Below are 26,763 nucleotides of genomic sequence, written 5' to 3'. Positions count from 1 at the left end.
TTTTATTAACAAGAACTTGGAGCCATCCCTGTCAGAGATCTGGTCCGTACTAAAGGCTAGGGGGAGGAGCCATCGCCTTTATACCCGGACCAGGGGGAGGAGTCTTGGGCGGAGCCGGCAGGGATATGCCACATATATAGATAATAACAGATACTAACTAACAGTGGTTAACCACAACAGATAACAGCTAACAGTGGTTTACCTCAGCACTGTCGACAGCCATTGCTTTACTGATGATTGAGGGTAGACCAATGGGGCAGTAATTGATTGTGTTATGGAATACTCTCCACTTGCCTGGATGAATGTGGCTCTAACACGCAAAGTTTCACATTATCCAGATGTGTCAGCACACTTTCCATCAACCTAAACAATTACTCCCTCCACCACCGACACATAGTGGCAGCAATTTGTACTACATACAAGGTACTATATGCAGCAACTTGCCAACCCTCCTTCAAGTTCCAAGCCTGTGTTCTCTGCCACCTAGAACACAAGTGCAGCTGGCACAATGCAAACACCACTGACTGTAAGTTCCCCTCCAAGTCACACACCATCTTGACTTGGAACTACTCAATCCTGCTCCGCCATTCATTAAGATCCTGGTTGATCTGTTTGTGTTTGTAATTCTACATTCCCATCTACCTCTGATAACTTTTTATTCCTTTGCCCTTGGGAATCTATCTACCTCCACCTTAGAAATATTCAATGACCCCGCCTCCACTGCCTTCTGATGCAGAGAGTTCCAAAGTCAGACATCCTTCTGACAGAAATAATTTCTAAAGGGCTACCCCTAATTTGAAAACAGTGCCCCCTAGTCCTGGGCTCACCCACAAGAGGAAACATCCTTTCCACATCTACCTTACCAAGACAGTTCAAGACTTTTTATACATCAATTAAGTTAACCCTCACTCTTCTAAACTATATCATCACTACTTCATCATTGCTGGGTCAAAATCCTGAAATTCCCTCTCCAACAGCAGTACTTGTGTACCTACAATACAGATAGATAAATTTTTGAACAGTAAAGGAATTAAGGGTTACGGTGAGCGGGCGGGTAAGTGGAGCTGAATCCAAGAAAAGATCAGCCATGATCTTATTGAATGGCGGAGCAGGCTCGAGGAGCCAGATGGCCTACTCCTGCTTCTAGTTCTTACGTTCTTACAACACACTGGGTTGCAGTGGTTCAAAAAGGCTGCTCACTACTACTTTCTCAAAGGCAAATAATGCTGGCCAGCAACATCCAGTGAATAAATAGCAAAAACAAGCTAAAAGTGTGTAGAATAAAACCCCAGTCCAATGAAAAGACTTTTCCCACGCTTAGCATGCATTGCTCATTTTTAAAGCCAAACTTGACCTATCTTTTTGGCCCACATTCAGAATCAATACATCACTTTTGCGAGCTCAACGATGCCTCGGTAAACGATACATTCCTTTGACTAGGAAGAACCTCCTGATTCAGACGCTGCTGAGCATGGAGCACTAACTTACTTCCCTGAAATCTGGGAACTGTTTCAGACAATCACTTTCAATGGCCTTTGCAACCAGTGAAGCAGGGTTTCTTTTATTCTCAGAAGGAGGAACAGAGAAAGACAAGCATCAGAACCATTAGAGATGAGAATGGGCCAGTGGTAAAAGCAAATGAATTTCATACTGGGAAAACTGCTGTATGCAAAAAAATCAGGAATATTTACTTTATCTAGCGGGGGAGAACTTTATTTTCCTTCTACGAAAAAGATATACTTTATTTAGCAGGGGATTAATCTGGTTTAGCATTCCTAATCTGTATTTCTACCAATTTTAGTGGCTCTTATATTTTGATTGACACGATCAAATGATTCCCCCAAATGTTCCAATGTGAGCTTTGACAGAGCATGTCTGCAAACTGCATGTTCCATCACAGTGAGTTGTTCCTGAACCTCCCTACATTTCCCTCAGCCTCACTTGTTTCCTCTCTTCATCCCTCTCGCCCTCTTACGCAATATTACATAGGGGATTTTCACAGTAACTTCATTGCGGTGTTAATGTAAGCCTACTTGTACCACTAATAAATAAATTTTTTAAAAACTAAAAAAAACCAAATTTTCAATAATGCTAACAATGACCACCTTCATAAAGAATTATAGTCCATTTTCATCTCACTGACCCAAAGTCGCTCAGGTTAGTTTTTAGCACCCCTATTAAAATCCAAGAGAATATCCGCAAAGAGCACAGACCGATCAGCAATCTTACGAGTCTATTGTCTGCGTGTCTCGCAGTGTGGGAGGGGGCGCGCCGCTTGCTGGTGGCAGGATCTTACGGTCTCGGCGAAGTCAACGGGGGTTTGCCACTGAACGCTGGGAAACATGCAGCAGGGGTGTGCCGTCGGCAGGGACCATAGGATCCTGCTGGCGCAAACGGCAGCCAAATTTCGGCATATATATCTCTACAGCCAGATTGAACACAACTCAAGGACAACTCAGAATGAAAGACAGTTCAAAAGCTGAACATGAAATCAGATTGCACATCCTGGGGATTTACATATAAATTGAACCAGGACTAACAACGGAACAATGTGAATGATAAAGAAAGAATAATTGCTAACAGCGCACAAAATGTTCCGGAAATTATAATTATGCGTTACTCTTTCAGGGCAATACTTAGCAATTAGAATAATGGTAAATGGTGGGGTTTGATAAAGTGGTAACAATAATTCATAATTATAGCTCTGACAGTGATATACAAATGAGACTGCTGTGGAATGCAATCAAGCCAGAGCAGTGTGATAAAGGGACTCTGAAATTGCTGTAAAATTTGGAATTTCTGTCTGCAGCAATGATAGATTAAATTATAAGGCTGAATATTTAACCATTTGAATTCCTCTGATTCAGAGATTCAGGAGCTAATGCTACTCATTGGCAAAGCCAAGCCAAGCCTCCACATTCTGTTTAGCTCAAAAATGACCTGGGTGGGATTGTGGTCGGTGCAGACTCGATGGGCCGAATGGCCTCCTTCTGCACTGTAGGGTTTCTATGATTTCTATGATCATGCGGGAGACGCAGTTACTGAAAAGCAATCACATTTCTAGGGATCCCAGTTATCCTTGACAGGAATATTTCCATATAACTCTTAAAGGTCAGTATCTCTTTCTTGTTCTGAATTATGTATTGCAAAAGAAAATCCACAGATATCGATTGCCACATATTGCTGAACATTTCTCCCAATAGTTTCTCCAACTCCTACACTATCATTCGTGGGACATGGGTGCCGCTGGCTGGCCAGCATTTATTGTCCATCCCTAGTTGCCCAAGGGCAGTTGAGAGTCAACCACATTGCTGTGGCTCTGGAGTCACATGTAGGGCAGACCAGGTAAGGACGGCAGACTTCCTCCGCTAAAGGACATTAGTGAATTTGATGGCCTTTTACTACAATCAGTAGATTCTTAATTCCAGATATTTTTTATTGAATTCAAATTCCGACCATCTGCCGTGGTGGGATTCAAACCCAGGTCCCTAGAACATTAGTTGAGTTTCTAGATTGATAGTCTAGCGATAATACCACTAGGCCATCGCCTCCCCTTTGATGCAATATGAAGGCGATCAGTTCAAAAACATAATTGCCAAATTTGCAATAGTAGGTATCTTAATATACGTCAATCTTTTCAAAGGTCTTCAAATGCTGATATCTGTATCTAATATTATTTCACATTTTAAATCTGAAAAGTGCAAAGACTGTTTAACCACACGATGCCAGCTTTTGTAGTTTGGCTGCCTTTATTAAAGTATTTACTCATTTTAAGAGTTTGGTAAATATTCAAGAATACATTTTTGACGCTGATAATTTGTTCTCATCACTTTGCAGTAAGTCAACTTCTCTCGTAAGCAAATTTTACACAGAACCACAGAAAGGTTACAGCACAGAAGAAGGCCATTCAGCCCATCTTGTCTATGCCAGCCCAATGGCACCCATGTGCCCTTTCTAATCCCACCTTCCTGCACCAAGCCCATAGCCCTGTAAGGTGGAGATCCAGGTACTTTTTAAAAGGGTTTAAGGTCTCTGCCTCCACCACCAACTTGGGAAGCGTATTCCAGACGCCCACCACCCTCTGCGTTAGAAAGGTCTTCCTCAAGTCCCCTCTATACTTACTGCTACACATCAATATAAATGTTTTACCCAGAGAAACATGGGATCTTAACAGCTCGGAAATGGTGTTCTAAAAAAGAAGAGTGCCACATTTGCCTCAAAAATTTGGAGTTCTAACCTCTTTACTGAGGACTAACTTACAGCGGGGGGGCTGAGAAAGAAAAAGGGAGTTAAAGAACACAAACAGAGTCAGAGGCCAAGGCCTTTGTTTCATGATGCATCCTTTGGCATATGTGGCACGTGGATTCAGCAGATATCCGTTAAACATGGTACTGCTCGCAAACATGGATTTTGTTAGGCATGTTGTAAATTGGAATTCAAAATGCAAACACGGGCATTGAAAAAATAATGGAATTGACTGTGCCAACAAGTTACTCTTCTAGTTCAATGTATAACTAAAGATTCCTTTTGGAGAGGCTTAGCAGGCATGTACATTTCTACTCTCCAATCACATACAAGATGTGGGAGCATGATAGATGTACATTTCTACTCTCCAACAACATACAGGATGTGGGAGTATGATACACTCTTAGACCTGGCACTGCTGTCCAATAGTCAATAGCATCAATTTTTATTTCATGTAGGACTGAGGTCACAGCAGAACTTTACAGGATTATAGAGGAACTGTGATCATAAGTTAGATTAAACAAAAAATATGGCAAAATTTCAACAACAGTGTCTTTTGTTTGATTAGTCCTTCAGAGTAGCAATTGATGTACTTATTGGCTGAACAATTTTTAATGTACTCTTTAGTGTAGCACTGAGAAAGGAAACCCTGCATTTCATTTTCCTGTCAACACCTAAGTTTCCAGGGAAAATTATCCACCGCAGTCAAAAATTAATAAATGTAAAACAAACTGAATGCTTGGATTATATATGTGAATCCACAATGTCCAAATAAGGCTATGAAATAAATGTTAGAAGTCATGAATTGCTTTGCTAAAATGTGTGTGAAAACATTGCTTACTGAATGAAACTTTTGCCAGAAGGACAATATAAAACTATCATGAGAGACCTTTAAATTTATGGTTGGGTCTCTGCATTTAATATACATCAATAGTGATTTCCAATGCACTTAAGGGTTATCTCCCCCAGGCAAGTACACTGAGAACTGGAGAAGCCGACAACGTTATACTATCAGAAAGTCAACATTCAGAATTAATACTGCCAAAAAGTTTCAAGTTTATTTATTAGTGTCACAAGTAGGTTTATATTAACACTGCAATGAAGTTACTGTGAAAATGCCCTAGTCGCCACACTCCAGCACCTGTCGGGTACAGAAGGAGAATTTAGCATGGCCAATGCACCTAACCAGCACATCTTTCAGACTGTGGGAGGGAACAGGAGCACCCAGAGGAAACCTACGCAGACACGGGGAGAACATGCAGACCCCACACAGTGACCCAAGCCGGAATTGAACCCGGGTCCTTGGCGCTGTGAGGCAGCAGTGCTAACCACTGTACCCCGTGCTAGCCCTATAACATATTTCTCCTGTAACATAAACCAAAAGACACACATTTTAGTGAAAGACAAAGTTCAACTGGCCAATATCAATAGTTCTGAGAAATATTTCTATTTACCTCACTAAGGCTCAATCTGTCCTTTAAAAGTAAGTATACCCTCATTACAGTACTTTTGCGATGGAGAAAGTACCAAAATACAGTGAAAAAATATCAGATGTCCTGTCAGCCAATGCAAATGAGCACTCTCTGTTCTTTCTATCTTAGAGAGTACTCTGGTAGGATAGCTGTGGTCATTATGAATGCTTCAAGGCCCGGTACATAGGGTGAATTCTCAGCCCATAGGGTGAATTCTCAGCCCATAGGACGCATGGCAATTAACATGTCTAAGCCTCCATCATGACATGAAGCTGATGCAACAGCATCAAGTGACAAGACTACATTTCCCAGAGGACAGCATATGGCCCCGGACCCTAGAGTTTCTCCCTCATTCTTGGACATGCCGGGTTTCACTTGCTGTCTGCTCTCTGCCTTAAATTTAACACGACTGCTTCCCACTTCTCAACTTCACTGACATTACTCTGATTATGTTTCAGCCTCAGTTGTAAGCATCGTGCTACCTCAGCCTTAGCAGTGCCATTCAAAACTGTCACGTATGCAGGTTGACTGCTGCTATAGACCAAGAGGGCAATTCCCCCAGCTGACTGCGCTGGGTGGGGGGGGAGGAAACGGGAGGGGGTGGAAGTCGGGGCTGCCGGTGGAGGGGAGTTGGGATTGCCAGTGGCGGGGCGGCAGAGATCAGGACGGGCCGGGGGCGGGGAGGGTCGAGGCTGGCCCGGACATGTTCACGATGCTAGTAATTGGGCCATGGGGGACTCGGAGGAGTAGCAGTGAGGCGTTGCAGGGCTGGCCAGCGATCAGGATGCTGGCAGTGCAGGGCACTGCATGCTGACAGATCGGTGCATGTGCAGTGACCCGCTCTGCGCTATGCTGCCGGCCTCTCCAGCAGAAATAGGCCCCGCCCTCAGCTTTTTGGAGTGATTTACGCTAGTGCCCTTTGCAGTTTGGGAGATCCATTTTGAAAATCGCGCTGAAAAAAACAGCAGGATTTCCTCCAGTTTTTACGCGAATTCGACACTCAGAATATTTTTGGGAGAATCAACAAAAAAGGGCTGGAATTTCCTCTTGACAGCACATTCTGCGAATCAGGCCATTTCGCTGCTCACTAATCACACTCATGACTGATGTGAAAATTTGCCTGTGATTTCTGTCTATTCCCGCAGTATTCAGGTTTGAAATGCAGTTTGGGAATCACAAACCAGTGCAGGAGGGGTGCTGGTGAGAGGGCCCACTTCAGTTCTCAGTGGCAACAGCATGGCTCCTAGAATTGTTTGAAGGCCTCTTAGTCTCATGGGCGAAGCAACCTGCTTCCCCCAAACTAACACTATAGTTAAGAAAGCCCACCTACTTTCTCAGAAGACTAAGGAAATTTGGCATGTCAGCTAGGACTCTCACCAACTTTTACAGATGCATTATCGAAAGTATTCTTCCTGGATGTATCACAGCTTGGTATGGCTCCTGTTCTGCCCAAGACCAAAAAAAACTACAAAGGGTCATGAATGAAGCCCAGTCCATCACGGCAAACCAGCCTCCCATCCACTGACTTTGTCTACACTTCCCGCTGCCTCGGAAAGGGCGGCACGGTAGCACAGTGGTTAGCACTGCTGCTTCACAGCTCCAGGGTCCTGGGTTCGATTCCCGGCTCGGGTCACTGTCTGTGTGGAGTTTGCACATTCTCCTCGTGTCTGCGTGGGTTTCCTCCGGGGTGCTCCGGTTTCCTCCCACAGTCCAAAGATGTGCAGGTTAGGTTGATTGGCCAGGTTAAAAATTGCCCCTTAGAGTCCTGAGATGCGTAGGTTAGAGGGATTAGTGGGTAAAATATGTGGGGGTAGGGCCTGGGTGGGATTGTGGTCAGTGCAGACTTGATGGGCCGAATGACCTCCTTCTGCACTGTAGGGTTTCTATGGTTTCTATGAAAAGCAGCCAGCATAATTAAGGACCTCACGCACCCTGGACACACTCTCTTCCACCTTCTTCCGTCGGGAAAAAGGTACAAAAGTCTGAGGACAGGTGACTTGCAGATTTCCCTCCAATCCACGTACTATCCTGACTTGGAAATATATCACCGTTCCTTCATTGCTGCTGGGTCAAAATCATGGCCCTCCCTTCCTAATAGCACTGTGGGTGTACCTACAGCAAGTGGACTGTGGTTCAACACTGACTTCTGAAGGGCAATTAAGGATGGACAATAAATGCTGGCTCAGCCAGCGGCGCCTGCGTCCCATGAAATGAAAATAGTTTCCAAAATTGATCAACTGGTTACCCTGCTGTTTATAACATCTTGCTGCAAAATATTACAAACGGGCAGCTGCAGTAGTCTGTAAAACAATAGCCAACTCACTTCCAAAGTAATTCATTGGCTGTGCACTGGAAGCACCGAGGGCTTGAATAACTGCATGTTCTGCTTCAAAAAGCTCCTGCCAACTTGTGCCTCCACCCTCTCATCTTAACTAAGTGGGTTGCACCTTTTCAAGGAAAGACAACATTCTATAGTGGACAAATGGAAATTCCTTGGATCTCTGGCTCTCAGATGCGCTCATAGATTTCATGCATTCCTGAAACCACAAAAGGCCCTCAAAGTGAAAGGTCTGCTGTATAAAATCAAAAAGAGATTGATCTAGAAAATAAGATCAAAGTCGCGAACAAACTGCCTTTCCACTAGAAAAATGTTAAATCCTTTCTCGCATTTGGAGGCATCCGTTATCGTCTATGGTGGAATATATGAAAATAATGGACCTTCCCTAGATTAAACATTTATGAGCCCTTTAACCTGGAACCCTTTGACCATCAGCACAATTGAGAACTGCACTGTAGCATCACTGTGATGTATGTTTTTTGACAGTAAATTAAGGTATAATGAATGCAGGTTATGTACCCAAAGTTTTTAACCACAGGCATGGCACTAACCATCTTGTAATTATTGTTCATTTCCCCTTTCAATTCCATTGATTTTGCTCAGCTTAGTAACTACTGTATTTACCCACTGTATTTAGATTATTGAATCCGAGCCACAAATGCAGCTTCTACATTCCCGAAATAGAATCCACTGTTTTAATGAAGTGAGTCGAATTTTGTACTTGTGAAACCATATTATTCAATTTAAAAACTCATTATAATGAGTAACTGTAAGAAACATGAATTTTAACATCCAACATGTCCATTATAGCAAAACTACAATGGGCCATTAAACAGGGCTCCTGTCATCTGCAAAAGAATACTATTTATTAACAATTCTCCAACCACCATACATCAAGCACAATATTTTGGCATCAGTAATGCTTCTGCTAAGCTGTGTCAGTGTATGACCGGTATCATAGAATCCTAAGATCCCTACAGTGCAGAAGAAGGCCATTCAGCCCATCGCTCCTGCACCCACAACAATCACACCCTATCCCCGTGTATTTACCCTGCTAATCCCCCTGACACTAAAGGACCAATCAACCTAAGCCACACATCTTTGGAGTGTGGGAGGAAACCAGAGGAAATCCATGCAGACATGGGGAGAACATGCAGACTCCACATAGAGAGTCACCCAAATCCAGAATTGAACCCGAGTCCCTGGTGCTGTGAGGCATCAGTGCCAGCCACTGTGCCACCTTGCCGCCCTAGTGCTGCACAGGGCTTGTTCTGTGATACATAACGTGTATGTAGCTCTGTGCAAAGAGTTTCAACAGACCTGCCACTGAAGAAAAAAGGGCTACGCACAACAGCTATGTTTTAAAGGGAACATGGAGCATCAATAAGCTTTTCTTAGTTTAGCTTTCATCTATTAAAAAAACAAGTAAGAAGCATCGCAACACCAGGTCAAAGTCCAACAGGTTCATTTGGAATCACGAGCTTTCAGAGCACTGCTCCTTCGTCAGGTGAGTCCAATGAAGCAAATGAGCAAATCCATCGGACTCACCTGATGAAGGAGCAGCGCTCCGAAAGCTCGTGATTTTAAATGAAACTGTTGGACTTTAACCTGGTGTTGTGAGACTTCTTACCATGCCCAACCCAGTCCAATGCCGGCATCTCCACATCTTAAAAAAAATAACAAATTTCTAGCTAATATCCAAATTTGAGATATTTCTGGTATCTTTTTTTAATGAGTTTCCTGTGGTGTAAATGCAATGAAACAGAAAATTACTTTGCCATTTCTACAGAAGTGCTATCACGCATTCTTCCATCACAAGACCGCAACTAAAAGAACAAAATGGACTGCGCAGCACATTTCACGGAGCCCGAAGTATGAGAGAGAGATTTTCTCTTTCTTCAACACATAACATGTGAGTAAGTTCCAATTGCTAAGCTTTCCATGATGTATCAAGGGATTATTCAAACCTTATCAATGTGAGGATGCCAATATTCATCATGCATAGTCTTGGCATCAGTACTATTCATCCTTGAGAAAAAGGTGGGCTTTGTGAGGTGCAGGCGAGTTGAGTCAATCCCAAAGGTTTCAGCTATTACTTGTTGAATGCGCCATCGCACATCACTGTAAAAAAAAATCACTTTAGAATGAATTTAAACTCATTGAACACGTGAAGCTTTAAAATTAAATTCCATTAAAAACTAACCCCTATTCAGAAATAATATGCAGTTTGGGGCTTTATGTAATGTAGCAAAGCTTCTGACTTCAAAAGATTGTTCTAATTCATAAGTATTGAAGTGGCCAATTATTAGATGGAAGGAGTTAAAAGATGCAAAAGGCTTCAAAAAAAAGTCATTTTCATTCTTTCTATAAATACATAGAGATTAGAAGGATGAAACAAATTAATTTTACTTGGTGTACAATTTTGGCAGTGTATGTTATTAGTAAGTATAAAGGAAATGAGTTTTGAAAAGTCATTTTGTGAAAAGAAATCTACGGGTAGAGCTTTATGGTCTCCCACTGGTAGCCATGTTCTGTAAAATTCCCCAGGTGGCCTGCCTTACGTGCCTGCAATTTTACCAGGGATGCTGACATGGCCCAGGTTAGCCTGCCTGCCACACCCCAATTAAGGCCCTTAACTGACAATTATTGGCCACAGAGTCACTTTCTGCCCAGCCTCAATTTTAAGAGAGGAGTTCAGGGGCAGGGAGGAAGCCCAGTTGGGCACCTTCTTCAAACCTCAGATGGAGGGGGGGACACCTCCAATGAGGACCCCCCTCCCGCCTCTCCCCCGTGCCTGAAGTTCAGCCCCCCACATTTCGCTCTGTCACGACTGCCAACCCCTTCTCCCCACCTCCCTACTACCTTACCCCGTCACTCCCCGCCCTGCAATTACCGTGTCCTGGACTCTGAGATTTAGAATCTGGGGACTGCCTGACCACTGCTGCCACCGGCGTTGCCGGGACTACAGAACTGCTGGCTAACCGGATTGGCCAATAGCTTCCTAAGGCAGGACTTCTGTCCGAGGGACAGAGATTTCACCTCCAGCCAATCGGTGGGCTTGCGTGGTGGGGCAGGAAACCCTGTCATCCGAAATATCCTGCCCCGTAGGTTTTATGGTGCAGAATATTAGAATTCAATGAAATTTCGCTTCCAAAACAATTATAATTATAATGCCGGATAGATATTTTTTAGTTCGGCAGGTGTCCTTAAAATCGCAACATCCTTATGCTTAGTACTCTGATTTGCCCCCCATGAAAATAAAACACATTGGGCGGGATTTTCCGGCTGCGCTCGTCCCAAGAGTGGAAAATCCCGCCAGAGGTCAACAGACCTTTCCATGGTCTGTGTCCTGCCCGCTACGATTCCCATGGCCGGCTGGACAGGAAAATTCGACCCATGGTCTTTAATCTCATTCACGGTGGCACAGTGGTTAGCACTGCTACTTCACAGCACCAGGGACCCGGGTTCAATTCAAGCCTAGGGTCACTCTCTGTGCGGACTCTGCACGTTCTCCCCGTGTTTGCGTGAGTTTGCTCCAGTTTCCTCCCACAGTCCGAAAGATGTGCTGGCCATGCTAAAATGGGCGGGGGCACGGTCGGTGGGCGGCACAGTGGTTTGCACTGCTGCCTCACAGCATCAGGGGCCCGGGTTCGATTCCCGGCTTGGGTCACTGTGTGGAGTTTGCACATTCTTCTCAGGGAGAATGCATGAGTTTCCTCCGGTTGCTCTGGTTAACCTCTCACAGTCTGAAAGATGTGCTGGTTAGGTGCATTGACCCGAACAGGCGCCGGAGTGTGGCGACTGGGGGAATTTCACAGTGACTTAATTGCAGTGTTAATGTAAGCCTTACCTGTGACCAGTAAATAAACTTTAAACTTTAAATTCTACCTCAGTGTACCTAAACAGGTGCCAGAGTGTGGTGACTAGGGGATTTTCACAGAAACTTCATTGCGGTGTTAATGTAAGCCTACTTGTGACACGAATAAATAAAATTTAAACTTAATTACTTTGGTACTTAGTTGAAAGTTCATCAGTATTTCTCATTGCAAACTTTGCAGATCAGTAAGGAAAATTGGGAGTAAATACTTCAAATATTAACACGTTACAGATTGTGGTGGAAATTGCCCCCAAAAAGTTGCGGGTGCTGACCAATTAAATGTTTTCATGACTAAGATGGACAGCTTTTTATTACGTAAGTGGTATGAACGAAAGGTTGGAGTTGAGGTGCCAAGCAGCAGCGAATGGTGGGAAAGACTCAGGAATAAAAGCAAATTACCGCTGATGCTGGAATCTGAAACCAAAAGAGAAAATGCTGGAAAATCTCAGCAGGTCTGGCAGCTTCTGGAAGGAGAGAAAAGAGCTGACATTTTGAGTCCAGATGACCCTTCGTCAAAGCCTCGAGGGTGGCTTATTCCCGTTCCTATGTTCTTCTGAAACGCAGGCATATGAAAAAGTGGTTTTCTAGCCTCAAGATTTACACTACATTGGTTCACACGACTTGCACAGCCTACAACACAATTTATGTTTTAAAGACTTTGACAAGCTTCATCCCTGAAGGGTATTCTGTTAAGTGCCATAATCCGACTTTTGTATACGTTTCCAACATTGGCAAATTTTCTTATGAAGTTGTGAAAAAGAAAGATTTGCAAAAGCCTACAAAGTTTTATTTTTTTCAATCCATTTTTAAAACATACAGAGGCACCGTAAAAACCTGACGCAAGCAGTTAAAATTCGAAGAATAGCAGAACCCAGCTAGCAGGATTTTCTATGGATGAAGTTCAGTTGGAATGCGACACCAGCGGCTAAGCAACAAATCTTTGGAGTTGTGCTTGATGCTAACCAGATTCGTAAAGCGTTACAAAATATTGTGGCAAATTTCTGGCATTGCCAATAAACCTGATATAAACTTTCCACTACAAGGCAGAATCCAAGAGAACAGCAACATTCTCTGTCTCACATTCCATTTATCAGTGATAGATTCAGCACCACTTTTTCAGATTGGTACACACAGACCAAAGATCTTACCGAACTCACAATATTGTGTTTCCCTAGTTTAATAAGAATATCTTACAGCTTTTTGACTATAATGCCTCACAAATTAAACATCAGAAATAGGGAATAACTGGGGGTTAATAAGAATGAGGAACTTAAAACAACTAATATCAGCAGAAACAAGCTTTTTCCCAGGGTGGAAGAGTCAATTACTAGGGAGCATAGGTTTAAGGTGCGAGGGGCAAGGTTTAAAGGTGATATACGAGGCAAGTTTTTTTACACAGGGGGAGATGGGTGCCTGGAACTCGCTACCGGGGGTGGTAGTGGAAGCAGATACGATAGTGACTTTTAAGGGGTGTCTGGACAAATACATGAATCGGTATGAAAATAGAGGGATTATGGTCCCCGGAAGGGTAGGGGGTTTTAGTTCAGTCGGGCAGCATGGTCGGTGCAAGCTTGGAGGGACGAAGGGCCTGTTCCTGTACTGTAATTTCCTTTGTTCTTTGTTCAAAGTACTTGAGAAACTTAGGAGGCTAAAAGCCAACAAATACCCAGGAGTTAATGGCCTACATCCTGGTGTTCTAAAAGAGATAGCTGCAGAGGCCATAATTTTCCAAAAGGCTCACGTTTCTACAACGATCCCAGCGGCTTGGTAATTAACAAATGTGACACTGCTATTCAAGAAAGGAGAGAAAGAGAAAACAGGGTACTACAGGCCATCTGCCGGATGCATACCCCATCAAACCATTCATGGATCATGTTCACACTAAATGGAATAGATGAATGGTCGACACAGAAAAAGCCTTCACCAAGAGTGGAAAGATGTGTGCTGCCCATGCACACATTTCATCATCAAATCATGGGATATTATGAATGCACAAGCCCTCATCATATGGTTCAAATAATACAGAATATCCAGTTCAAAGGATGGAGGGGAGAATTATTTGCTGTCGAGGGATGATTCTGAAATTAAAAGTGCCAAATTTGATCCAGAGTGGGTCCATAGCCAAAGTGACTCTGAATGAATTCAACAAACTCTTTGCACCAGATGTCAAAGGTGGGGAATTTGACAGTTTTTAAAAACCTTTTGATTGGGGTCAAAGGAATCCTTCTAGAATTCATTCATTCAATAAAACCTGACACGTTGAATCAATTTGAATTACTGGTGATATGCTTTTTTCCTTCACATTTCAAAATGGCAACCACTTGTACCAACACTAGCAGCTCGTATTTGCCGTATAAGTCAACCCTCGGTTTTGGAATGACTTTGAGGCTCCAAAGGTCGACTTTTATGCCACAATCCACAGTAACCTCCTTCTGCCATTAAATAAGAATTTTCATATTTATTATTATGAAGTTGATCTGGCCACTCAACATTGAGTAGAATGTTTTAGAATAATTCATAGAACTGTAGAATTCCCACTGTGTAGGAGGAGGACATTCAGCCCATTAAGTCTGCACCAACTCTCTGATAGAGCATCTTACCTAAGTCTTATCCCCACAACCCCAAGTATATACCTCAGTAAATGATCAATAAAGTAGAACACAGAAGTTTAATCGAGAATATGAGGCATCAAGTAGTGATTGGGTTGTGCTAGTCGTGAGTTCTCAAAGTTTACTGTGAGAGGTGGGCAGCATGGCATCAGGTCAAAGCCATCAATCCAATATCTCCCAGATTGATAGGATGGGATGTGTGTTACTTGGATACAGATCATGTTAGTTGCCGGGTGAGAGTGCTGATTAGTTGTCTCTTGGTGGCAGTTAGCCCCTCTATGTTGAGCCTCAGGATGTGGAGTGCAGGTCCAATTGTGAGGAACTGCGGGAATTCATACTGCTGGCAGTTTTAGGTGTGGTGATACCTGAATTCTTGAAGCCCGAGCTTGCTGAATTCGGTTCAAAGGATCATCAGCTTCCCCAGGTTTTACCAGGTACTGACAGATGGCACAACATGAACACTGATCCACGATCCTATATGTCCAATCAACCATGACAGACGTAGTCACTTCTCTTCCACTGAACAGAGAGATATCATCAAGATTCAGGCCTGCAAGCTAGCGAATGTTTACAAATCCCCCCCAGTGCCAGCTGGGGCAAACATATTCTCCCTGTCCCATCACATCCAGCTGTCTATAATGGTGACGTCAACACCCATCGCACAGACTGGGGTGACAATGAAGTTGATGCTGATGGCACAAAACTTGCGAACTGGGTTGCACAAAATGACCTCAATCTTATCCATGACCCCAAACAGCCGGGAACTTCCCACTCTGCAAGATGGAGGTACAACTACTCACCTGACCGTTGCTGGGTCAGCTCAACACATGGCAACCTACTCCCAACATCATGCCAAGTCTTGCACTGTTTCCCAGACACCAGCACAGACCAATTCAGACCCACATCAGCCTTAAACTACCTATCATCACCAGCTCAAAGAAGCAGCAGAACCTCCACAAAGCCAACAGGGAGAAATACTACAAGACAATGGAACAAAGTGTGGTAACGATACCACCCTGCCATATATCCATAGTGTTTCCATACAGCCAGTTCTGCCAAGTGGCCACCAAATCCCACAGGATACTGCCTAGCATACACCTCCTGCCTTGAAGAGGAATGTGCTTCTTTCCTTCAACTCTACAAGGAAACTGGTGATCCAGATGTAGCTGATCACTTGTTGGGGTCCTGGGACTCTGCCCGCTGAGCTAGATGGGAAGAGACCACCAGAAACCTGAATTTCACCCGTTCCAGCCACAAATGTTGGAGGCCCCCCCCCACCACCTTGGAGCAGCCCAGCAACCACTAACACCAAGCTGACCATCTATAAATGACAAGAAAGTAGCAACCATCTCCTCCATATGTGAAAGGCACTCTTAAAGAAAAGTGAAAAAAAAACAAATAAAAGACTGTGTGGAGAGCCTTTCGAAGCCATTGCAATTTCAGATCATCCCCTGAACCCTTCACTGCAGTTGAATCGGACAACATGCTACAAAAAAATCAATCCCAGCGTAACTGCCAGCTATGACAACATTCTTCCCAAGTTCCTTAAACACCTTGGCCTATGTAAACGCTGATGGTTTGCTTAATTCCTCAAGGGCTATCTGGGGAGGAAGATTTCCTCAACCCTGGTGCACATCCAAACTCATCAGCCTCCCTAAACCAGGCAAAGAGCTAAACTTACCTTCAAGCTGCCCAACCAATATCTCTGCTTTCTGTGTACTGCAATGTCTGACAGCATCTCATCTTACAGTGGATAGAGCCAGGGGTGGAGGAAATCTTGAAAGCTAAACAAGCGGTGAGGAGGAAGCACATATGGCCAGATCATTGAAAATGGCTTTGAAAATAACCTCAAAACAGGCACCATCTTCCTCGATCTCACTACAGTTTCCAACTCGGTCTGGCACACTGTCCCCTTGTCAAAATCTCAAGAGTCCTCCCGCTGTGTGCTACTGATGCCATCAAACTATTACCCTGAGGCCGACAGTTCAGGGTGCAAGTGGGTGGTGAGATAAGCGACTGGAGGAAACAGTCCAATGGGCTGTTGGACTGGGATCTGTTCCAGCCCCAACCCTTTTCAATCTCTATATCAACGATCTGTCTCCAACCCTGTCTCAGAAGTTAATCTATGCTGATGATATTTGTTGTGCCTGCCAGGTTCAAACATTTTCTAAACCAGAGGCAACACTAAACAATGATGTTGCAAACTGGCCAACGACTATATGACATGGCGCCTTCAGTGCAGCAGCAACAAACAGTCTCAGGAATATTCCACCTCCACAATGGCAGCACCAAGAGGGAACTCAATATCTCCTTGACTGGCAAGAGACTGAATCACAAACAACAGCCCATTTATCTTGGTGTTCCCCTTGACTGAATACTGACATACAAAAAAACATAAAGTTAAAGTTTAAAGTTCATTAGTGTCACAGGTAGGCTTACATTAACACTGCAATGAAGTTACTGTGAAAATCCCCGAGTCGCCACACTCCAGCGCCTGTTCAGATACACTGAGGGAGAATTTAGCATGGCCAATCCATCTAACCAGCACATCTTCGGGCTGTGGGAGGAAACCGGAGCACCCAAAGGAAACCCACGCAGACATGAGGAGAATGTGACTTCACACAGACAGTGACCCAAGCCGGGAATCGAACCCGGGTCCCTGGCACTGTAAGACAGCCGTGCTAACCACTGTGCCCCCCCATCTGAGCAAGATGGCAGCAAGATCAAAACATTAAGATAATCTGCTCAGCAAACTTGCTGGCCCTTAAGAACCTCAGCTCTTGCCGTCACCTACTCCACTGCAGAGTACTGTGTATCAACATGGTACAATCAGCCCACACCAGTCTTGTAGATACCCAGCTCCATGCAACAATGGGTATCATCTCGGGTATCCGCTGATCAAATCAAATCCGCTGTCTCCCAGTCGTAGGCAATATCCTGCCTCCTCACATAAGGAGGGAGATTGCAACAAAACAGTTCCAGGAAATGGTTTGCATCAACCAAGCCTGTCACTACAGTAGGACCTTACCAATCCACCTGCTGCTCACCTCCCATCACACCAGTCTGTATGGCTAAGACCACCATACCAAAGAATAACAGCAGAGACGCAATGGCAGCAGGAATGGAACCAACTGGCCATGATTTAAAACCACAGCCGGCCCACCCAACTTCAACCTGCCACGCCAACCATTTCTGCTCTGGCCAAGGCCTTTGTGCAGCAAATTGCCACAAGTTACAACAGTACAAGACATTGATAAGACCACATTTGGAGTACTGCGTACAATTCTGGTTTCCCTGCTATAGGAAGGCTGTTAATTAAGATTTAGAAGTATGCTACCAAAACTGGGAGATTTGAATTATAACGAGAGGCTGGATAGGCTGGGACGTTTTTGCCTGGAGCATAGCAGGATGAGGGGTGACCTTATAGAGGTTTATAAAACCATAAGAGGCATAGATAACATGAATAACCAAGGTCTTTTCCCAGGGTAGGGTTATCTAAAAGGGCATAGGTTTAAGGCAAGAGAAGAATTTGAAAGGGACCTGAGGAGAAACTATTTCCACACAGAGGATGGTGTGTATATGGAATGAGCTGCCGGAGGAGGTGGTAGAGGTGGGTACAATTACAAAATTTAAAAGACATTTGGACAGGTACATGGATAGAAAAGGTTTAGAGGGATATGGGCCAAATGCAGGCAAATGGGACTAGTTCAGTTTAGGAAACCTGGTTGGCATGGATGAGTTGGGCCAAAGGGCCTGTTTCCATAGAAACCATAGAAATCCATGCAGAAGGAGGCTGTTTGGCCCTTCAATCTGCACCGAGAGCAAGCCCACCCAGTAACTCCACATATTTACCCCACTAATCCCTCTAACCTATGCATCCCAGGAAACTCGGGGCAATTTAGCACGGCCGATCAACCTGACCTGCAGATCGTTGGACTGTGGGAGGAAACAGGAGAACCCGGAGGAAACCCACACAGACATGGGGAGAATGTGCAAACTCCACACAGACATTGACCCAAGTCAGGAATCGAACCCAGATCCCTGGAGCTGTGAGGCAGCAGTGCTAACCACTGTGCCACCGTTTCCGTGCTGTATATCTCTATGACTCTAAGTGGGGTCTTGCACAAAACCCGGGCTGCAGCTCTGGTGCTCCCCAATCAATGACTCACAACATTGAAGGCTGTCCCCTGACGAAATTCAGCAGAGCTCCATCTGGTCACTTTGGAAGCTGTTACCTGGCTCAGTGATTATTGAAAAATAAACTATGGGAGGTGAAGTCTTCCATGGTTTTCAGTTCTCTAACAGGGAATAAGCCAAGTGGATCCCGCACAATCGCACTGATTTCATACAACTGTGAGGCAGAAAGGAGCAACTACAGGTCGAATGGTGTGTTGGGAGCATAGGAGAAACAGGAAAGCAAAATGTGGAACAACACTGTCCACAGTAATATCAATAAAAGAGTCCAAAAATAAATGTGGTGATGGAAAATATAATGAGGGTTAGAACTGGGAGAAGATTGTTAATCAACCACCTCCGTGTGTCTCATGCCGTCTGACAGCCGTGATACATCAACATTTAAAGCCATTCAATTTTTCTACGTCTAAGATGTGGAAGTCGGGAAGAATCAATAAGGCTCAGTGAATGGATCAGGATAGCTCTAACAGATATTGAAAATCTGAAGTTACTGCTGCCACAACTATCATCTAGATTGTGTGCGGCAATGCAATAGGCCTCACAACCCACTGGCCCTAAAGAGACACAATGATAAAAAGCAACAGGCCCACTGATAGAACAAAAGTGATCCACCCGCACAGTCACAAAGAGATCGAGAGACAAGTGGGAGAAAGGGGAGAGAGAGAGAGAAAGAGGGGGAAAGAGAGAGAGGGGGAGAGAGACAGACACAGAAATTCATTAATGGACATCTATATGTGTTCTATATATTTTTGCTACATTCATAAATAATCAGAATATCTTAGTGCTATCTTACCTGTAGAATGTGAAGTCTTCTTCATCAAATATCTCTTTTATTTGCTCACCGAAGTACCTGCCAATATAATTTTAAATTAACAATGTGCAACGTACTTGATCTAATCTGCATTTGAGCCTAACCCAATCCACAAGCTCTCTTCAACTGGGACTGTTCATGTGCATTGTTGCTGTTTAGGAGGCCTCATAGCGCCAAATTCTCCCCAACCCCTCCTCCTAAGTTAATGATTAAAGTTACTGTTAATCACCCTATGAATTTCCTATAGGTTCATTGCTTTAAAAACAAACCTTCAGTTTGGAATGCAGCCTGTTTGTGACTGAATGATTTTGCTCATGAGTGGGTTAGTTATATCAGGACTGACTATGGGCATGTCTCAGGTGGCACGGCGGCACAGTGGTTAGCACTGCTGCCTCACAGCGCTAGGGACCCGGGTTCGATTCCAACCTCTGGTCACTGTCTGTGTGGAGTTTGCACGTTCTCCCCATGTCTGTGTGGGTTTCCTCCAGGTGCTCCAATTCCCTTCCACAGTCCAAAGGTGTGCGGGTTGGATGGATTGGCCATGCTAAATTGCCCCTTAGTGTCCCAAGATGTGTAGGTTAGGGGGATTAGTGGGATAAGCACGTGGAGTTACGGGAGGGATTGGACCCGAGTAAGATGCTCTGTCAGAGAGTCGGAGCGGACCCGATGAGCCAAATGACCTCCTCCTGCACTGTAGGGATTCCATGATGTCAATATCTTCCTTTAACACAAAAAAGGAAGGATCACTTTATAACTATTCTGCACTCCTGGGTTTGTTGGTGGGGGGAGGATAAAATAACTCAGATTTCTGGTCCTGACATGCTATCCAACCAGACCTGCTGCAAATACATCTGAGTATAGACGCCTGGTCACAACTTGATCATGTTTAGCTTTAGTCGTTTAGTTTGCTAACACTCACTATCGAGGGGCACACATGAAGAATTGAAAAAAGTGTAAAGGGCAGATCTTACCTGTAGATATTAACAAATTGTTTCCCCATTGAGAGAGCTCCAGAGTGCAAATCCAGAATGGAAGCCTAAAAATAAAACAATTTGACAACAGTCAAAGGATGCCATGAGGCAGCAGAATAATTGTCCCCAGTCATTGTTGAGTCATTTACGTGATATGTACTGAAAAATATTTTGCAGTCAGTGAAACTCTGACTAATACTTTCATGTACTTTCATGTATTACCTGAATATTTCAATCGATGCTGTCAAATGCATCACGAAAATCCCTGTTAGATCGTTCTTAATTTCCAAACATGGATTTAAATATGAAAAAAATCAGTTCTTTTAATGGTTCCAATGACATCATAAAAGAATTAGTTCATAAACACAAAATTAAGGCTCCGTGTGAGAAAAAGCATTTTCTCTAATATCCACAAAATGCAAAAGAAAACTGCTTTTGCTGCCAGAATTTGATGCCTCCTGGCCCCCAGCAAGGAGTGAATGGCAGGCAGCTGTACAGGAGTAGGGGCATATAAATGGATGGGATTGGAGGGGGGGGGGGGGGGGGGGGGGGCGGGGGAGGGGAATGGGAGGAGTGGGGAGTGTGCAGGAATGGTATTTTACCAGCAGAGGGGGAGGTGTCCGGGAAGCCCTTGGGCCCATTTTTGGGGTGGGGTGGGTGCCCATACAATGTGACAAGGTCATAAAGCTCCTTGAGGTACCTGGCATCTGGCTGCCAGCTCAGCGGGTAGTTCCCACTTGTTCAGGCACCGAATGCCCAAGGAAAGGGCCTTGCCCCCATCCCCCTCCATATTACCAACCTCCACCCCCATACTGGGGTCTGCCTGATTGGTCCCAGAGAGGCTATTCCATTTACTTCCCAGACCAGTCTCCTCCATGGCTCCTCTTCAGGGACTGACTGCAGTCCCAGCACTGGCCTGCACTCTTGGTGGTGCTGCGGGGACTAAAGATGGATGTCTGGCAGCTCTTGGAGGCGGGGCATCCTCCCATACGGGAGTGAAAGCCACAACATCAAGCAACTGATTGCCTGTTGACCATAAAATCCAATCATGACTTCCCTGATCAGGAGAGGACACAGAAATTGGCATTTCAGCTTGGTGAAGTGTTCCTGTTGGTTTCTTCCACCGCTCGAGTGTCTCAGCATTCTCTGACTCTCTCGGTTATCATTTTGTCTCTAGTTTATCTAAAACTCCACAAGTTACCTTCCACTGACAGGTCGAAATTGTAAATAGCAATCAGAACCACACGAAGGAACTGAGAGACCAGAACGTATCCAAAGGTCATTCTGCACATTCTCCCCGTGTCTGCGTGGGTTTCCTCTGGGTGCTCCAGTTTCCACCTGCAGTGCAACGATGTACGGGTTAGGTTGATTGGCCATGCTAAATTGTCCCTTAATGTCAGGGGGAATTAGCAGAATAAATACGTGGGATTAGGGAGACAGGGCCTGGGTGGGATTTGTATTGGTGCTGGCTCAATGGTCCAAAGGGCCTCCTTCTGCACTGTAGTGATTCTATTCTATTCTAGGGCGGCACGGTAGCACAGTGGTTAGCACTGCTGCTTCACAGCTCCAGGGACCTGGGTTCGATTCCCGGCTTGGGTCACTGTCTGTGTGGAGTTTGCACATTCTCTTCGTGTCTGCGTGGGTTTCCTCCGGGTGCTCCAGTTTCCTCCCACAGTCCAAAGATGTGCGGGTTAGGTTGATTGGCCATGCTAAAATTGCCCTTAGTGTCCTGGGATGCGTAGGTTAGAGGGATTAGTGGGTAAATATGTAGGGATATGGGGGTAGGGCCTGGGTGGGATTGTGGTCGGTGCAGACTCGATGGGCCGAATGGCCTCTCTCTGTGCTGTAGGGTTTCTAAGATTCTAAGTTCATTTGCAAATCAAACAATGCATTATTATTGGGTTCTGACTTCAAAATGTTAGGATTCTGGAACACTGCTGTTAAATTTGAAGGCCAGAGGCTAGATAGCGAGAGAGTGCCACAAGTAGAACACGACACTAGGGATGCCACATAAGACATGTTTCTTTTCCATGCCCCCATAATACATCGCAAGAGTATACAATTTTAAATCTAATTTTAACATTGCAGTCTTCATCATCAAAAAAATACTTCTGATCTCTTCTGCTTTTGGGCTTCTTTTAGCCCAAACAATACTTTAAAACATGAATGAAAGTAAAAAATGTATGAAATATTTAGCAAGTTAGGCAGCATCTGCAGTGAGAGTAAGAGAAGCCATGTTTCAGATCAATGAACTTTCTTCTGAAACCTACACTTGGCTAATCTGAAATGACTTCTGTTTATTTCCCATTCTGTATTATTTTATTTGTTGTCCATTTTAAAATAATAAGCCTCGACCAACAGGTTACTTTTGATTTTATTCCATCATGATATTGACATTCTCGTTCCTTCATTTCACCCGAAGAGACATCCAATACAAAATAGTCTAAAATAATCATCTTTTTTCACTTTTACTTCTCACAGAGTGCAAACACGTGACTGCAGGTATTAGCGCAGCTTTCAGTTTCCTCTTTTTTTAATTCATTTGTGGAACATAGGCGTCACTGGCTGGCCAGCATTTATTGCCCCATCCCTAGTTGCCCAAGGGCAGTTGAGAGTCAACCACATTGCTGTGACCCTGAAGTCACATGTAGGCCAGACCAGGTAAGGACGGCAGATTTCCTTCCCTAAAGGACATGAGTGAACCAGATGGGGTTTTCCGACAATTGACAATGGTTCCATGGTCATCAGTAGATTCTTAATTCCATATATAAAGTCATAGAGTCATAGAGGTTTACAGCATGGAAACAGGCCCTTCGGCCCAACTTGTCCATGCCACTCTTTTTTTTTAAAACCCCTAAACTAATCCCAATTACCCGCACTTGGCCCATATCCCTCTATACCCAACTTACCCATGTAACTATCTAAATGCTTTTTAAAAGACAAAATTGTACCTGCCTCTACTACCACCTCTGGCAACTTGTTCCAGACATTCACCACCCTCTGTGTGAAAAAATTGCCCCTCTGGACACTTTTGTATCTCTCCCCTCTCACCTTAAACCTATGCCCTCTAGTTTTAGACTCCCCTACCTTTGGGAAAAGATATTGACTATCTAGCTGATCCATGCCCCTCATTATTTTATAGACCTCTATAAGGTCACCCCTGAGCCTCCTACGCTCCAGAGAAAAAAGTCCCAGTCTATCCAGTCTCTCCTTATAACTCAATCCATCAAGTCCCGGTAGCATCCGAGTAAATCCTTTCTGCACTCTTTCTAGTTTAATAATATCCTTTCTATAACAGGGTGACCAGAATTGCACACAGTATTCCAAGTGTGGCCTTACCAATGTCTTGTACAACTTCAACAAGACATTCCAACTCCTGTATTCAATGTTCTGACCGACGAAACCAAGCATGCCGAATGCCTTCTTCACCACTCTGTCCACCTGTGACTCCACTTTCAAGGAGCTATGAATATGTACCCCTAGACTTCTTTGTTCTGTAACTTTCCCCAATGCCCCACCATTGACTGAGTAAGTCCTGCCCTGGTTCAATCTATCAAAATGCATCACCTCGCATTTGTCTAAATTAAACTCCATCTGCCACTCGTCAGCCCACTGGCCCAATTGATCAAGATCCCATTGCAATTGGAGATAACTTTCTTCACTGTCCACTATGCCACCAATCTTGGTGTCATCTGCAAACTTACTAACCATGTCTCCTATATTCGCATCCAAATCATTAATATAAATGACAAATAACAGTGGGCCCAGCACTGATCCCTGAGGCACACCGCTGGTCACAGGCCTCCAGTTTGAAAAACAACCCTCTACAACCATCCTCTGGCTTCTATCAAGAAGCCAATTTTGTATCCATTTAGATACCTCACCCTGGATCCTGTGAGATTTAACCTTGTGCAACAACCTACCATGTGGTACCTTGTCAAAGGCCTTGCTAAAGTCCATGTAGAAAACATCAACTGCACTGCCCTCATCTACCTTCTTTATTGAATTAAAATTCCACCACCTGCCGTGGCGGGATTTGAACTCAGGTCCCCAGAACATTAGCTGAGTTTCTGGATTAATAGTCTAGTGATAATACCACTGGGCCATCACCTCTCCTCTTGCACAAATTACATCATTAATCTTTCATCATGTATCAGCCAGAAAAAGAGGGGGTGTCACTGAAAATTTCATCGCCTGAGCGGGCAACTAGAAAAGTGGACTGCCCACTCGCTGAAGAACTTGCTCAGTTTCCATTCCACCGAAATCAATGGAAGAAACAAGTAGGACCAAATTTTCCGTACCTCGGCAGTGGGCAGGAGTCAATTCCGGATGTCAGTGGATTGCCAGTTCCCGCTCCCTCATTTGAAAGAGGTCGGATCATTCAAAGGGGGGAGCTGGTTAACAGCTTCAGGAGTGGGTGGGCTGCGTGACCAATTGGCTAAATAAAGGTGAAAGGTCTGGGCACAGACTTAGAATCATAGGATCCCTAAGTGCAGAAGGAGACCATTTGGCCCATCGAGTCTGCACTGACCATAATCCTACCCAGGCCCTATCCCCGCAACCGCACATATTTACCCAGCTAGTCTCTCTTACCAGAAGGGGCAATTTATCATGGCCAATCAACATAACCCACACATCACTGAAGAGTGGGAGTAAACCTGAGCACCTGGAGGAAACTCTCACGGACACGGGGAGAACGTGCAAACCCACACAGGGGAGAACGTGCAAACTCCACACAGATAGTCACCCAAGACTGGAATTGAACCCGGGTCCCTGGCGCTATGAGACAACAGTGCTAACCACTGTGCCACAAGGCCGCCCATGGCAGACCACAACCCAGAACAAGGTCATTTAAAGGGATCCCTGCTCCGTGACTGCAATAGGAAATATTGCTTGGGTAAATCAGAACGTCCTGTTGGTGAACCTTGCTTTGTTTGAACCACTGCAGTAGCTAAGTAATTAATTTTAAGTTTGTATAAGCGCAGACTATTATTTCAGCTCAGAAGCATTCAAGACCTTTGCCAAGGAAGAAATAGCACTGGAATGCAACTGGCCCACAACCCTACTGAATATCAAGGTTTTAGGGAGAAATACTGAACATCAGGCTGTTACGTCTCTGAGTCTCTCCACAGGTGGCTGAGAGAAGGGAGCCAGCAGATAGGGAGGGCAAAAAAAAAATCAAGGATGGCCCCGAGGTTTAATGATGACACACAGCAAGCCCTCCTCCAGGCTGCTTGTGATCGGCAGACGGTCCTGCTGTTGGGAAGAGTAGACCTCCTAGCCTGACCAAAACAGCCCGGAAGGAGGTCGCAGCAGAGACGAGCAGCCTAGGGAACCTGGCTTCAGTGCCGCAAACATCTCATTGACTTCCTGACAAGGGCGAGTGCGTCACCAATCAGGAGATGGACATAAATAAGAGGTTGGTTCCAGTACAGGATTGTCTTGCGTGTTGCCCAAGTGTGTGAGGCACTCTGCATGGCACCAGGGATTATGAGGGGATGGGGAAAGGTGGGACCAGACCTGATGGCTGAGAACATTGAGAAAAGTGGACTGCCGATAGAGTTCACATTTACAATGTGTGTGAACGAACTATTGCAGAATAGAATCATCATCGCTACAATTCTCACTTTAATAGCAGGAAAGGAGGGCGTACAATGCCAAGTAGAGAACATAGGAACATAGGAGCAGCAGTAGGCCCCTCGAGCCTGCTCCACCATTTAACTATCTTCTACCTTAACACCATTTTCCCATACTATCCCCGTGTCCTTTAATGTAGAAATCTATCGACCTCTGCTTTGAACATACTCAATGACTACGTCTCCACAGCCCTTCGGGTACAGAATTCCAATGATTCACCACCCTCAAAAGAAATTCCTTCTCATCCCGGTCCTAAATGGCCTACTTCTTATTCTGAGACTGCGTGTGTGTATGTGTGTGTGTCCGCCTCAGTATCCTGTCCCCCTGGTGATTGTAATTGTTTTAAGTTCCTCCTTCCTTTAGCTTCCAGATTCACAATTATTTCTGCGATGTTGCTTGTATCCTCTACAGTGAAGACAAACTCAAAATATCTGTTCAATTTATTTGCCATTTCTTCATTTCCCATTATTAATTCTCCAGATTCACTCTCCAGAGGACCGAGACTCAGGACGGAATTCTCTGGCTGTGTTGGTCTAAAAGCCGGAAACTCCTGCCCGCCTTCACATTATCAGCAACGCACCTGCTACAACTGCAGCGACCGGTGGGGCG

The 26,763-nt window shown here is 44.6% G+C and overlaps 1 protein-coding gene across 2 annotated transcripts in view; it reads right to left on the bottom strand.

The window, feature by feature from the left end:
* ogfod3 (2-oxoglutarate and iron dependent oxygenase domain containing 3) overlaps positions 1-26,763 on the bottom strand; it is a 160,526-nt gene that overhangs the window by 40,507 nt on the left and 93,256 nt on the right. For both annotated transcript variants that reach the window (XR_013499159.1, XM_078225483.1), the window contains exons 5-7: positions 20,518-20,582; positions 19,529-19,585; positions 10,023-10,176 (exon numbers count right to left, since the gene is read on the bottom strand). Coding sequence is in view for 1 of the 2 variants with exons in the window: in XM_078225483.1 (XP_078081609.1) it covers positions 10,023-10,176; positions 19,529-19,585; positions 20,518-20,582 (276 nt within the window). In the remaining variant the exon portion in view is untranslated. The remainder of the gene's footprint in view (positions 1-10,022; positions 10,177-19,528; positions 19,586-20,517; positions 20,583-26,763) is intronic.

Source organism: Mustelus asterias, chromosome 12, assembly GCF_964213995.1.
Source record: "Mustelus asterias chromosome 12, sMusAst1.hap1.1, whole genome shotgun sequence".
Classification (NCBI taxonomy): Eukaryota; Metazoa; Chordata; class Chondrichthyes; order Carcharhiniformes; family Triakidae; genus Mustelus; species Mustelus asterias.
The sequence above is the reverse complement of the archived record's forward strand: the minus strand, read 5'-3'. Positions and strand labels throughout refer to the sequence as shown.